The sequence below is a fragment of the Homalodisca vitripennis genome, chromosome 7, assembly GCF_021130785.1.
Source record: "Homalodisca vitripennis isolate AUS2020 chromosome 7, UT_GWSS_2.1, whole genome shotgun sequence".
In the NCBI taxonomy this organism is placed as follows: domain Eukaryota; kingdom Metazoa; phylum Arthropoda; class Insecta; order Hemiptera; family Cicadellidae; genus Homalodisca; species Homalodisca vitripennis.
The window spans coordinates 61149056-61161627 of record NC_060213.1 but is presented as its reverse complement, the minus strand read 5'-3'; the positions used below and the strand labels follow the sequence as shown (position 1 = coordinate 61161627).

General features: G+C 33.1%; 1 protein-coding gene across 3 annotated transcripts in view; it reads left to right on the top strand.

Moving 5' to 3' along the window:
• LOC124365907 (histone-lysine N-methyltransferase ASH1L) overlaps positions 1-4276 on the top strand; it is a 32120-nt gene extending 27844 nt beyond the window's left edge. For all 3 annotated transcript variants that reach the window (XM_046822028.1, XM_046822029.1, XM_046822027.1), the window contains exon 15: positions 1295-4276. In XM_046822028.1, the coding sequence (XP_046677984.1) occupies positions 1295-1435 (141 nt within the window). In that variant the 3' untranslated portion in view covers positions 1436-4276. The remainder of the gene's footprint in view (positions 1-1294) is intronic.
• The last annotated feature ends 8296 nt before the right edge of the window (positions 4277-12572 follow it).

Here is a 12572-nt window from a genome sequence, read left to right as displayed (position 1 = left end):
TAACAGAACTGGGCTTTTTATTTTATTCTTGTTTTTCAATAATTTTCATACCAGCAACTCAACATGAACTCTTCAATGCAGTAAAACATCTTCGACACAAGGAGGTGTTTTAATCGAGATTTGAATTATTTAGAATCACTGAGATGTTTAATTCCTTCAGGTATTTTGTTTATCAGTTTCATACCAACTTGGGATAGCAAATGTTCAAATGCCGTCTTTCTATGCAGTACAATCCTAAAGTTGTCACTGCCTCTTGTCTCGTATTGGTGGACGTCACTTAAACCAACTCGCATTTGAGTCGACAGTATAGAACAACGTCGAGAATATAGAGACAGGGTAAAGTTAAAAATCCAAGCTCCCTGAAGGTATCTTTACACGACTCCCTGAAATTCAATTTGTAAAGCATTCTGACAGCTTTTTTTGAGCTCTAAATACTCTTTTGAGTTTGTATTTAGAACAGTTGCCCCACAGTCTCAAACCGTAAGACAAATGTGGATGTATCAGTTTGTTTTCAAATTTTGTCTTGAGAATTAATCAATGCATGAATTTAAATCGATAAATGATTTCACTTCAAGATCATTTTTAGATTTCAATTTAATATAGAGTTTTGTCGTCAGCATATTAATCACCTTTCTATTCTGGATTGATATATTCAATATGTATAAGAAATAGGACCTTACTTTCCAGATAACCCTCATAATTTTGGAAGGTTTTGAAAACAGATTGTGTGTCATTGGATATGATTCTAAAATGTATTAAGCAGTTTTTAATGTATTGTTAGTTTTGTGTAGGAAAATATTGTGTAGTAAATTTTGGATCATCTGTATAATTTTTCTTGGCAATGTAGTTTATATTTTTGAATTTGATTTTTTACAGGATATTCCTAACAGTAAATGCTTTAGATAATTTTTCTGTATAATTATAATAATGTGAGTTATTTTAACATAACTGGTTGGCTCAGATTGATCAGCTTTTTGGTACAGACTTTAATATGAACCGGATGGCAACTGTAGGTAACACATGGTATTAGTTTCCTTTACATGAATTTTTGTTTTTAAGTGGCCTAATTATATAAAAATGTTATATGTCTAAAATTGTTACAGTTTTATGAGAAAAGTTCCATGTAAATTAAAATGTATTGAGATGTTTTAGAAACGTTTCCAATAAAGAATTAGCATTTTACCATATTATGAAAATAGCCATAAATATAAATTTTGTTGAGGCTGAGGTCTCATTCCAAACCGTTCAGGTGTAGTTTAAAATTTGTGTTTACAATCATGTTCACCTGTTACAGAGAGCCCAACAGAAGGCATCACTGAACGCCTTGCTGTTGAGGCTATTGGCAAGATTGCCGAGCAAGCAGCCACTGGATCTATCGTACCTGTTGGAGCCAGGCCGCCGCCACCGTAAGCGCCCTGCGATACTCAGTCCATGAGAATGGCTCCTGCGCTGAACTGAAGTGAACTGACCGACCGACTCTTGGCTCAACATAGGCTTCCTCTGGGATGCTAGTTTTAATTCCAGCTAAATGTCTAAATATTATCAATTTTAATAGTGTTATTTACTTACCATTTGATAGAATTGGATGTAAAAAATAGATGTAATGTATTTATTTCAAAATTTTGATCTCTAATTTTATATTGGAAATTAGTGTCATTCTTACAAAGTACAGAAGTACAAAGCCAAGAAATATTTCACAAAATTAATTTGATGATTTTAACTATGTTATAATTTTGCATAATATTGTGGTTGTAAATGGTTTTGTTGGTGTTATCGGCAATGTATAGGTATAGATAGAAGTTGATGAAAAGTATTAATAGATTTTAACTGTTTTAATTCTTTAGAATTAAAAAGTCGATTGATGCATTTAAAGTGTTAACGTATAAAAATGTAACTAAGTGGTAGAGCCTACTTTCAGGAGGCCTTTGAAAGGTGATGTATAAATATTGTAAAGAACTGTTAATAAGTTTTAGAGTTTGGATTTTCAAAAATGTATTTATCAGTGGTCAAAACTCATTCAGCCCTTATTTAAGACCTGTCACATTTTCGCAGTAAAATTAAATTCGTTATCTTTGCTGTCTTAAGTAAAGTTTTCCTTGTTTTAACTTTTCATGAACTTGACAGGCAAGCGAAAAATAGTTCGGTTCTCTTCAGTCCAGCCATACAGTGTAAATATGTAAAAAACGTCAGTGTATAAAAGATGTGCATAATATTTATTTATAAGTTATTACCCCTAGAGTCAGAGTAAAGATGTTGTAATATTTGTAAATGTTAGCTAATGGTTACATATGTATTTTTATGTAAATAATTTTGTAGTTATATTCTTGATCTGTCCCTTATATTGAACAAAGGTAACCTTTTGTTGTAAAGTCTCTAGACCAAAAGAATATTTTTATAAAAAAGTTTTAAATGGAAGAAAAACATTGATTTTAATATATTTTAGTTTGTAAGCTTAATATATTACTTTGAGAAAGTAATATAAACATTCAAAAAGAGTATTTTTTCATTATTCATTGCGCTTTATTGTCTGTTAAAAACATTCTTACTGGTTTTTATAGTTATCTTTTTTACCTACGTTTAGATTTAGCTTTTATTATGTTAATGGACAGTGTCAAAAGTAATGTAATAACATTTTGAAACTAGTCATGATTGTCCTTAATTTGGAAGAAATTATTTTGGTCTGACGTGGTATTATTTTGCCATATTTTCTTAACGTAGCCATAATGAAATGTAGATGAGCTTAGATTTATTATGTTGTTGGTTAACGGGTGACAGGTTATGTTGATGTTGAACTTAGGTTACGATCCAATATTGGTGCGTTCAAACTGAAGATCAAAACAAATTGTTGAGAATCTATTTTTGTTTTCAATGTTTATGAAAGTTTAGTGCTCCTAGTTTGGTACAGTTTAATTAAGCATGTATTTTTTAAGTTGCAGGCTGGACATAACATATATAACATAATTCATGTTAACATAATAGATACAATTATTAGTTTTAACTTTGGTTCACTAATTTATTTCTGTTTTAGTTATTTGTTTAGCTTTAATATCCTGTTATTATGTGTTGATATTTTTAATCGATATTATTGTCCATAGCATGAATATTTTTCTCTGTGATTGAGGTACAAAAAAAATTGACAAATGGCCAGTGCAACATAAATAATGAGATTTAGCAACACAATTGAAGATAGTGTAACCAGTTGATGATTAAGTTTTGTTTTGTCACAATATTGTATCATAGTTGATTTTATGTTCACTCCGAGTATCGTTTGTTATTTTCCATTTTTGTACACAAAGTGTGAGTCGTATATTATAATGCAGGTAGAGTTTTTATTTTGCACATGAAATATTTAATTTATTATATCTAAAGGGGTTGATATATTGCTTTTTAAAATAGTCGTTTATTAGTTGTTTCATTTGTTGAAATTTGTAGATTTTACATTAAAATTGGTGTGTATAGTTAAAATTCTTCGTTTTTAATGCTCGCAGCTATTATTTATCCTATTGTGTTGGTTTTTATAAATTTTTACTCCTTTTTGAAAAAAATTTCAAAACATCTATTTACTAATTTAAATTTGAAAGTTCAACTACTATTTCTACTTTAAAACAATTGAATTGTTTGTATAATACAATTACTAGCTTTAAAAATTTGTAACAACTGTTTCTTTAAGATCTTAAAGTGTTATGTACAATTGTTATTAATTCATGTACATTTAATTTTTAATATAAATATGTGATAGCAAATTTATTGTTTAAATATTTATAGTTGATACTTAAAAATGATTTTAAGTAGGTGTAATAAGTTAAGTTGTTCATGTGCGATTGAGCTTCAATTTTTCAGAGTAAATATTATATTTTATTATCCCAAACCCTTTTTTTACATCACCATTGCCTCCTGTATTTATATGATTGTTGCCATCGTTAGCTTAAATCGATTCTGAGACCACAATGCCAGTTCAGCTTTTGTCCAATTTTACATGTTTCCAATATATGCTTTAAGGTTCGTTTCATACTCATAGAAATAATATAAATGAAAATGGATTGTAGATATATAGGGAGTATCAAATACTGCATTTATCACTAGACTGTTAGTCTGAGGCAATTAGTACCATTGTATCAGAATGAGGTGAGAACAGTATCTCAACCGCAGGACGGCTGTATATACAATAGGCAAGGCAGCAATACATCACATGTTTATATTTTACAATGGCAATAATTGCTATTTTCTTAAGAAGTATGTCCTTATTTCTCTAAAAATAAACATTGACACACAACAACTCTTTTTGTTCTTTCCAAACCTATTATTTTTTCAGTGAGATTTATGGGTGAATCCAGCATATCGACTACTAAAACCATAAGTAATTGCTCTGACCCAGTGTGAATCTGGTTTTGTTTCAGTTCTCTGTGTGTATTGTTAAAAAAATTGTGTGGACTTGATGAACTGTCAAAACATTCTTCAGCAATTAATTAGTCTGGTCACGATGAGAACTAACCTTACTTCTGCGATGTATCAGTATAGGACTTTATATCGTACTGCAGAATTATTAGATCAGTCATAATCAGACACGGTACCTCTCAATTTGTTTGCAGTTGACAAAATATCTTATTTTAGGGCTGCATCTTCATAACTTTGGCAACTAACTAGGTCATATTTTTTGGCTAAACTAAAAAGTTATTTTTTGTTACAAGTTACAAAAAAAGTAGTAGTATTGCCCTGGATTCCTTTTTTGGCAAGTATTTTGATCTAAAATCAAGAATTTTGTTGTTTATAATATCTCTGGTATAGTAAGTGACATGAGTGGAGACATTTGACCAGTCAAACAAACTGTGCTATCATCATAAAAACATTGCTTCAACTAGGTATCAATTAAACTCCACTTTAATAACTTAAAAGACGAGTAGAATTTTTGAAATTTGGTTTCAAATTGGGATGAAAAGGTTGCATGTAGTAAATGCAGAGCTCCACCTACATATTTTTTCCCACAAGAGGTAAGGTCTAAATTTGCCACCCGACTCTGGTAGTTAAATAAAAGTGCTTTTTCTAACTCAGCTTTTAAATAATTCAGAAGTACTCAATAATTGTTACTATACCAGCTGTTGCCTGAGCTTGTAGATTTGTTATTAAAAGCACTTTACGATGTAGGCACTATTATGGAGTCCTATGTTATTTTTCTCTTGTAAGAAGGCATATATTAATTATTTCTGTATTCATGGTTCAGATGATCAGGTTAAAGGAAATTATGACCGACTTACATCAAGTTTTGGACATGTAGCAGAATTTCTGGCTCAAATGAATTATATTTTTGACTCTACAGCTAAGTTTCCAGTGTTGCCCTGATCAAGAAAATATTTACATAGGCCTAGGAAATGTAGGGTAGTCAGAACATTAATGCAGTAATTCTGATTCACTGTCTGTCCCTCTGGTTCTCAACTAATGTGCACGATTCCTTTGTTATTAAAAAACAATCATGGCCTTAAATTTTGATTTTGTCATCCGTGCTTTTTTTGCCATGTTGTGTTCATGATAAACAGTTGTCACCCCACACTTGTGACATTACAAATGTTTCACTTGCAGATTTCCAAGTTTGAAAAGAAATTTGATATTCACATTCTGTTCTTTCTGGATACTAAACATTTTTCTGATGCAAAGATTTATAAAGGAGTGGGTGAGGGTCACGTGACCTTACCGGCCATACAATATTTAGCTTTATTACATTCGTTCTGTGCCAATACTAATTCAGTTACTTTCTATCCACTCCTTGTATAGTTTACATTAAATATGGATTTTGAAACCTATATTTCAATTAATTTTCCATATTAACCATCCTCAGACTTCAACAAATATAAAAAAAAGAATTAGCCGAGTTGGTTAAGCAATTCTTGAGATAGCTTAGCAATTCATTTGTATTTATAAGAATTTGGAGCATTTTGTATCAGTGATAGAATTAAAGTTTTGTTACTTACTATTGCTATATCAAAATTTTTCATAGGGCATAACCAGCATTCTTTTATTTATAAATAATAAAATAAAATGGAAACACCAAAAACAAGCTACAAATTAACCCTAGAACTGTTAATCGACATAATTATGTCGGTTAATGCCGCTTTTGTGGTGTTAACCGTCAAAATTTTGTCGATCAAACATTTCCTCGTATAATTACTTTTTATAATATACTCCGGTAACGTATCGATATAATTCATGCACTATTGGATTCGGGAAGAAAAATGCTAAGGAACAGATGAGTTTTTATTCCTCTTTGTATTATGGTTATGACGTAGCAAGCTTGTTATTTTGAATGTAAAAGAAAACGCGACGCCGTTTGTTGTGACCGCCATATTGCCGCTGCCGTTCTGTATCACTTTCGTGCCGAGCTGTGGATATTTGTAAGTTTTAATAGTTTTACGCGTGTTTTAGTGTCGTATTTAATGTGTAGTGTGTTGTTTGATGTCGTAGTAGTGTAAACATATATATTTTAGAATAAATCAATTTCTGTTTACTGAAATATGTTTGAGAAATTACCGGCTTTGTGTAGGCTATGGCAAAATGACTTGGCTAAAATTCATTTTACATAGTTTGTTATTGTTTTCACTTACTAAACGTTATTTATAGCACTCTTTTAGCTCTGAAGTAACTATTTATTTTTGGTAAATAGATAGTTTTTCACAATAAAAAATATATATTTCCTGTAATTTTTTTGGTTATATATAATAACTGTTTGGGTTATTCTATATTTTTTCAATATCTTTAGTTATATTTATAGTTTTCTAACTACATAATATTTCCTATTACTTATCAACCATAAATTTATAAATTTTGATATAGTACAAGCTTTAGAAACTATTTTATATTTTGCTGAATGAAAATTTTTCGCAAATTTTTGAATAATGGCAAAATTTAACTTTTTTTACTTTTCAAAAAATAATTTATGGTAATTATTTTATTACTACTGTATATTCTATTTTATTCTAAGTAATAAAATATGCAAAATAACATGTATTCATAGATAAATGTATTAGCAAAACTTGTTTTACCAAAGTATTACGTGTACACCCGATTTTCAGAATTTACACGCATCGCTGCTTTTTGTTCTATAGCTTTATGATGCTTTCATAAATGTGTATAATGTTTATGTTTTTCTGAAACTAGATAAAATTTGACACAGAATGGCTATCTCACTTATAAATATTTCTCACTATAACTTCATTTGCTAGGTATGGTCCCCCCCAAATTTAAGAAATATTTTTTGTAAATTTTATATTTGATTAAAAAAAAGTGATTATTAGAAAATTTTTTGATGGTTAATTTTACAATATAGTGCAATTCTACGTTTAATTCTGAACACAAAAATATATACTCTTATTTATATTGCTTTAATCTTATATTTTTAATAATTTTTTTAAAAAAACCTTGCGCGAAGCTCCAAAACAGCCCGACACTACAGGATGAAATGACCGCCAGTTCTAGGGTTAAGCCCTATACTGATTTTTAAATATTTTTATTGAAAGTATATTACACAGGAAACTAATTAGGTAATGGAATTTTCTATTACCTAATTGTATCTGCAATTAAACACCTACATGTGAATAAATACATATAAAATATAAATATGATTTATCTAAAAATAAAAAAGATACACAATGTATTATGAAATCTAGACTCAGTTTTCGTTTTTTTAGATAGAAAATAGCAGTTTATAACTAATGAAATGGAGACCTTTGCTATTTTACAAATAATTATTAAAAAACATAAAATATAATCCGAATTGTAAGAAACGTGTAGGCCTACTTGATATTCTTAAATACTTCTAGCAAAAAGAATATTTTTAAAAACTTCTGCATACAATAGTGTAGCTTAACCCTTTGCTATTCTACAATAATTTTGAAAAAAACATACAATGTAATCCAAACTATAAGAAACAATGTAATAAATCATTATAAAAAAATTATATTTTTACCTAAAGACAGTAAATGTTGTTCCATTTTGGAAGAGATAGTCCTAGAGCCCACAAAGAAATAATGGTTTTAACACTAAAACATGTCACATTTATCTTTATAAATAAAAATGAATCGCAAAATGTGTTGGTAAGCACAAATCTCGAGAATTGCTGGACCAATTCTGTTAATTCTTTTTTTTAAATGTTCATTGAAATCCATGGAAGGTTTTTATGAAGCAAAATATAAGAAAAGTTACCTGAAATATTTTAGAATTTAGAAAAATTATAGTTTTTACTTTTCATAATCCAAATTAAACTGGCACTAAACAGCTGTTCATACCTTCAGTTTTATGTCAACAAATTGGCTGAAACATCTGTTCACATTTAAATTTGATCAAATATTAAGTAAACAGTGCTTGATCAGTAGTGCAATGCAGATAGTAAATAAACAGTTAATATCAAAATCTATACTCCAGATTGCACCAGTGACGAATTTAAATCATCTAATGCATTTTAAATATTATTTAAATACTGCTATGTAACCAACCTTAATGAACAAAGTTATGAATGTTTTCACATGAGTTACTTTAAACTGGTGGGCTTCCTTGACATTGTGATATGGCATTTTAACAGTGGCTTTTGGAAAAACAGAAATGAACACTAAAATGCCTCAAAGATTCATTATTTCCCTGGCTACAGTCCAAAAAACAAGTGTAATGCAAAACTCTAATAACGATTATTTTGGAATGTTGCATAATCATAAGGATTTCCCCCTTATACCAAACGTACATAGGAAGTAGGTATTACTTCCCCTTGGCCGTAATAGGTCCTACGTATGTGTATATTTTTTTCATCAGGACAACAAAACAAACAACTATGTCCCTGGAAATATTTTAAACTGAAAATAATTACAGAAGCTGATAGTACACGATTTTGACCGAAGTAGGTTTCCGAGACATGTGTATTTGTATTTTATTGATCAGAATAATAACGAAGGCTCAGCTATGACAACTGGACAACCTGCGTCCAGTTGCAAGCAAATAGCAATGCACTTGTTCAAGTATCAACTGTATTCGGTTTGTAATTTTACACAGTCTTTAAAGTTAGTGCACAATATATTTTTATGTTGAATCGCAATAGTATTATTTTGATTTTTATAATCATTTTTGCTAATCTAAGTTATGTAAAAACAAAGTATTTTGTAGGTTAGGTAAAAACTAAAAGTATTAATCGAAACTGTTCTATTCTTTAAATAGTGATTAAATATTTTCTTTATAAAGAGGAACAAAACCGACTACACCATTATGTCTGTAGCAGTCGTTGAGTGCGTGTCCTGTAAAAGTAAGACTAACAGATAACAAGAAGACTATTACAACACTGTAATAACATATTACATGTTTTGGTACTTGTAATGGTAAATGGTTTGCAGTCTAATGTTTTGTTTCTTTTAATAGCGTTTAATAATGATTGTTTTATACTGAATAAGTTTATGTTTTCACCTATGTTTGAGGAAAAGAGTATAAACATTACTACAATTACATACAAATTGATTAAATAATTCCAATTAAAAAACTTAGTAACATAAATATTGCAATATAAGATTAATACTACAATTTGAATGAAACGAGAAATGTTAAATAAGTACCAGATTATTGTTAACACTTGTCCTTTACGACTCGCCACGAAGCATCAACGAAAGCATTTCGTTTACATATACAATGGAACAAAAATGTTTTGCTCTACATTTTGATCAATGTGCTTTCCAAAATACAAGATCTGTGGGGCAAGACAAACGTCTTATGACAATTTAAGTATGTAGTAACTGCCGACAGTGTGACTTTTGCAATTGTGGGCTCTTTTGAACTCAGTTGTCCTGTTACAAATATAAGATCCAAAGTAGCCTGGTGGAGTTTTGAACTGGCCTCTTTGAGGAAGAGAGTCAGAGCTCTATTCAGGAGAGCTAAAACTTGGGAGACCTACCACGAGGCTCTTGCATTGTACCCGCAAGGTCCGTATGGCTAAGAGATTAGTCTGGAAGAAACTCTGCACCAACACCGACAGTGTGCAAGGTTTCAGAAACTATTAGCAAAAAATCCCATCTCGCCGCTTGGTGGTTTCAAAGAAGATCAAGGTATATATATTTATTACTGAACCGGTGAGAGTTCTAAAAGTTATGATGGAAACACTTTCCAGACTGTATTGTACATGACAAGGATCAACCATTCGGCAGTGAAGAAAGACCTACAGGGCATGCCACTCATTTGCAATGGAGTTTGGCGTACCGTGTAATAACCTTCAGAAGGGTTGAGTGGGCGATTAATTCGTTTAGTCCCTATAAAGCTACTGGAGGAAACGGGGTGAGACCGGTATGCTTGCAGCAGTGGCTGGATATTCTCCTTCCCCTGCTATGCAGACTGTTCAGAGCCTCCATGGCCCTCAGGTACATTCCACTGACCTGGAGGGTGTCCAGAGTAGTGTTTATACCGAAGCAGGGGAGGGCTAGCCTGGATCGATTTAAGTTTTTCAGGCCGATGTCTGTCCTATTTTCACAAAACCATGAAGAAGATGGTTGCTAGGTTTGTTTGGAAGGGATTTATTTTGGAGCAACCTCTACATCCAAATCAGCATGCTTACACTCCAGGAAGATAATGGTGACTCGGCCCTGCATCAACTGGTATGCAGGATTGAGAAGACGCTGGCAGCAAAAGAGGTAGCCATAGGTGTCTTTTTGTCGATCGAAGGAGCCTTTGACAATACAGGCACTCAGGCGATTATCAATGCATTTTCTAGACACGGTATTGATGGTCAAATATGTGACTGGATAAGGGCCTTACTCAAAGACAGGGTGGTTGTTACCACTCTTATGAGAGCAAGTGTCAGTGCAAGGACTACTAGGGGCTGTTGCCCATGGCGGCGTCCTTTCTCCTCCTGTGGAACCTAGTTGAGGACAACCTGTTCATGTCTTTGAACAGAAGTGGTGTCTTTGCACAGGGGCACGCAGATGACACTGTGATTCTTGTGAGTGGCAAGTTCAACACAACAGTCAAGGAACCGATCAATGCTGCTCTAAACATGGTGGAAACTGGTGTGATGGGGTGGGCCTTACTGTCAACCCCACCAAAGCTGCTGTGGTTGCCTTTACCAGTTGTAGGGATTTGGTCCATTTCTACTCGGAGGCTCTTCCATTGAGTTGAAGTTCAAGGTTAAGTACCTTGGTGTCATCCTAGATAGAGTCCTAAACTGGGGACCTCATCTAGAAAGGATTATCGTCAGGGGGAAATGGTCTTTAATTTAATGCAGATGCATAATAGATGGGTCTTGGGGACTTAATCCGAGGTTTTTGTATTGGCTTTATTTTCCGAAGTCAGACTTGCACTAATGTATGGAGCTGTTGTCTGGTGGCCAAGATGGCAGTAGGTTGTCTGGCTGGTATCCAAAGAATGGTTTGTCTTGCTATCACTGGAGCTTTTCCTAGTGCGACAGGTGCAGTCCTAGATTGTTGCCTCAACCTCTTCCACCAGCGGAGCTTGAATGGTTTACAGACGTCTCTAAACAAGAAAGCGGCACAGGCGCTAGAATTGTGGGGGTGAGACCATGCAAGAAGCTGGTGGTCCTTATGAGTCCTTATCCTAGTTTTTCAGAAGGTCGCAGCCAATATGGAGTGTGCTCGTGAGAATCTTCGTCTGCGGTATAGGAGTAAGGCGATCGATATTTTCTCGGATGATCAGGCAGCACTGATGGTGCTGGACTCTTGTGTGTTTAATTCCAAACTTGTCTGGGATTGCTATAAAGTTGTTTCTTTCCTTACCAGAATCAACGATGTAATTGTTTGTTGGGTTCCTGGTCATGAGAAATTCCCTGGGAATGAAAGAGCTTATACCCTGGCCAACCGGGGCTCAGCGGCAATTATGATGGGTCCTCAACAGTTTTGCGGTATTTCAAGGTGTGGAGCTGTCTCGAAATGGGTTCGAGCTGACCATGAGAGAAGGTGGAGGTTGCATTCGGGAATGAGAATGAGCAGAATGGTACTACAGTCGCATTTCTCCAGGGTGGCATCTGACCTTCTCTCACTAAGTAGATTGATGACATCTCAGATTATAGGTCTGATTATGGGACATGGTCCTGAGGAAGCATTTTCACAGTGTCGAAATCCTTCAATGGGATCCACTCTGTAAAATGTGTGACAAAGCAGGAGGAAACTGCTGAACACCTGCTCTTAGATTGCCCTGCAGTAGCAAGGGAATGGTATAGCATCTTCGGTAGTTTGGACAAGGGTGGTGTATTTGTCTAGAAGGACCTGATAGGTTGTTTTCGGCCGTTTGTGGAACTGCTGAAATCATAGACAGGTAGGCCTCATGGTGTGATTCCGGGGTACGCAAAAGTCCCTTGAGGCTTAAGTGCATGGTAATAGACCACCCCATAGAAGAAGAAGAACCATATTTTGTTTGAAAAAACTAAGTTACTATCTGAAGCGGGATTTTTCTATACAGGTCTGGATGAGAAAACAATTAGTTATTATAGTGGAGGAGGGCTATGTGATTTTTTGAAAGAAGATCCTTGGATTCAGCATACCCCATGGTTTTCGTTGTTTATACATTTGTATTACTAAAGGTAAATATTTTATTGATGATTGTTGTGG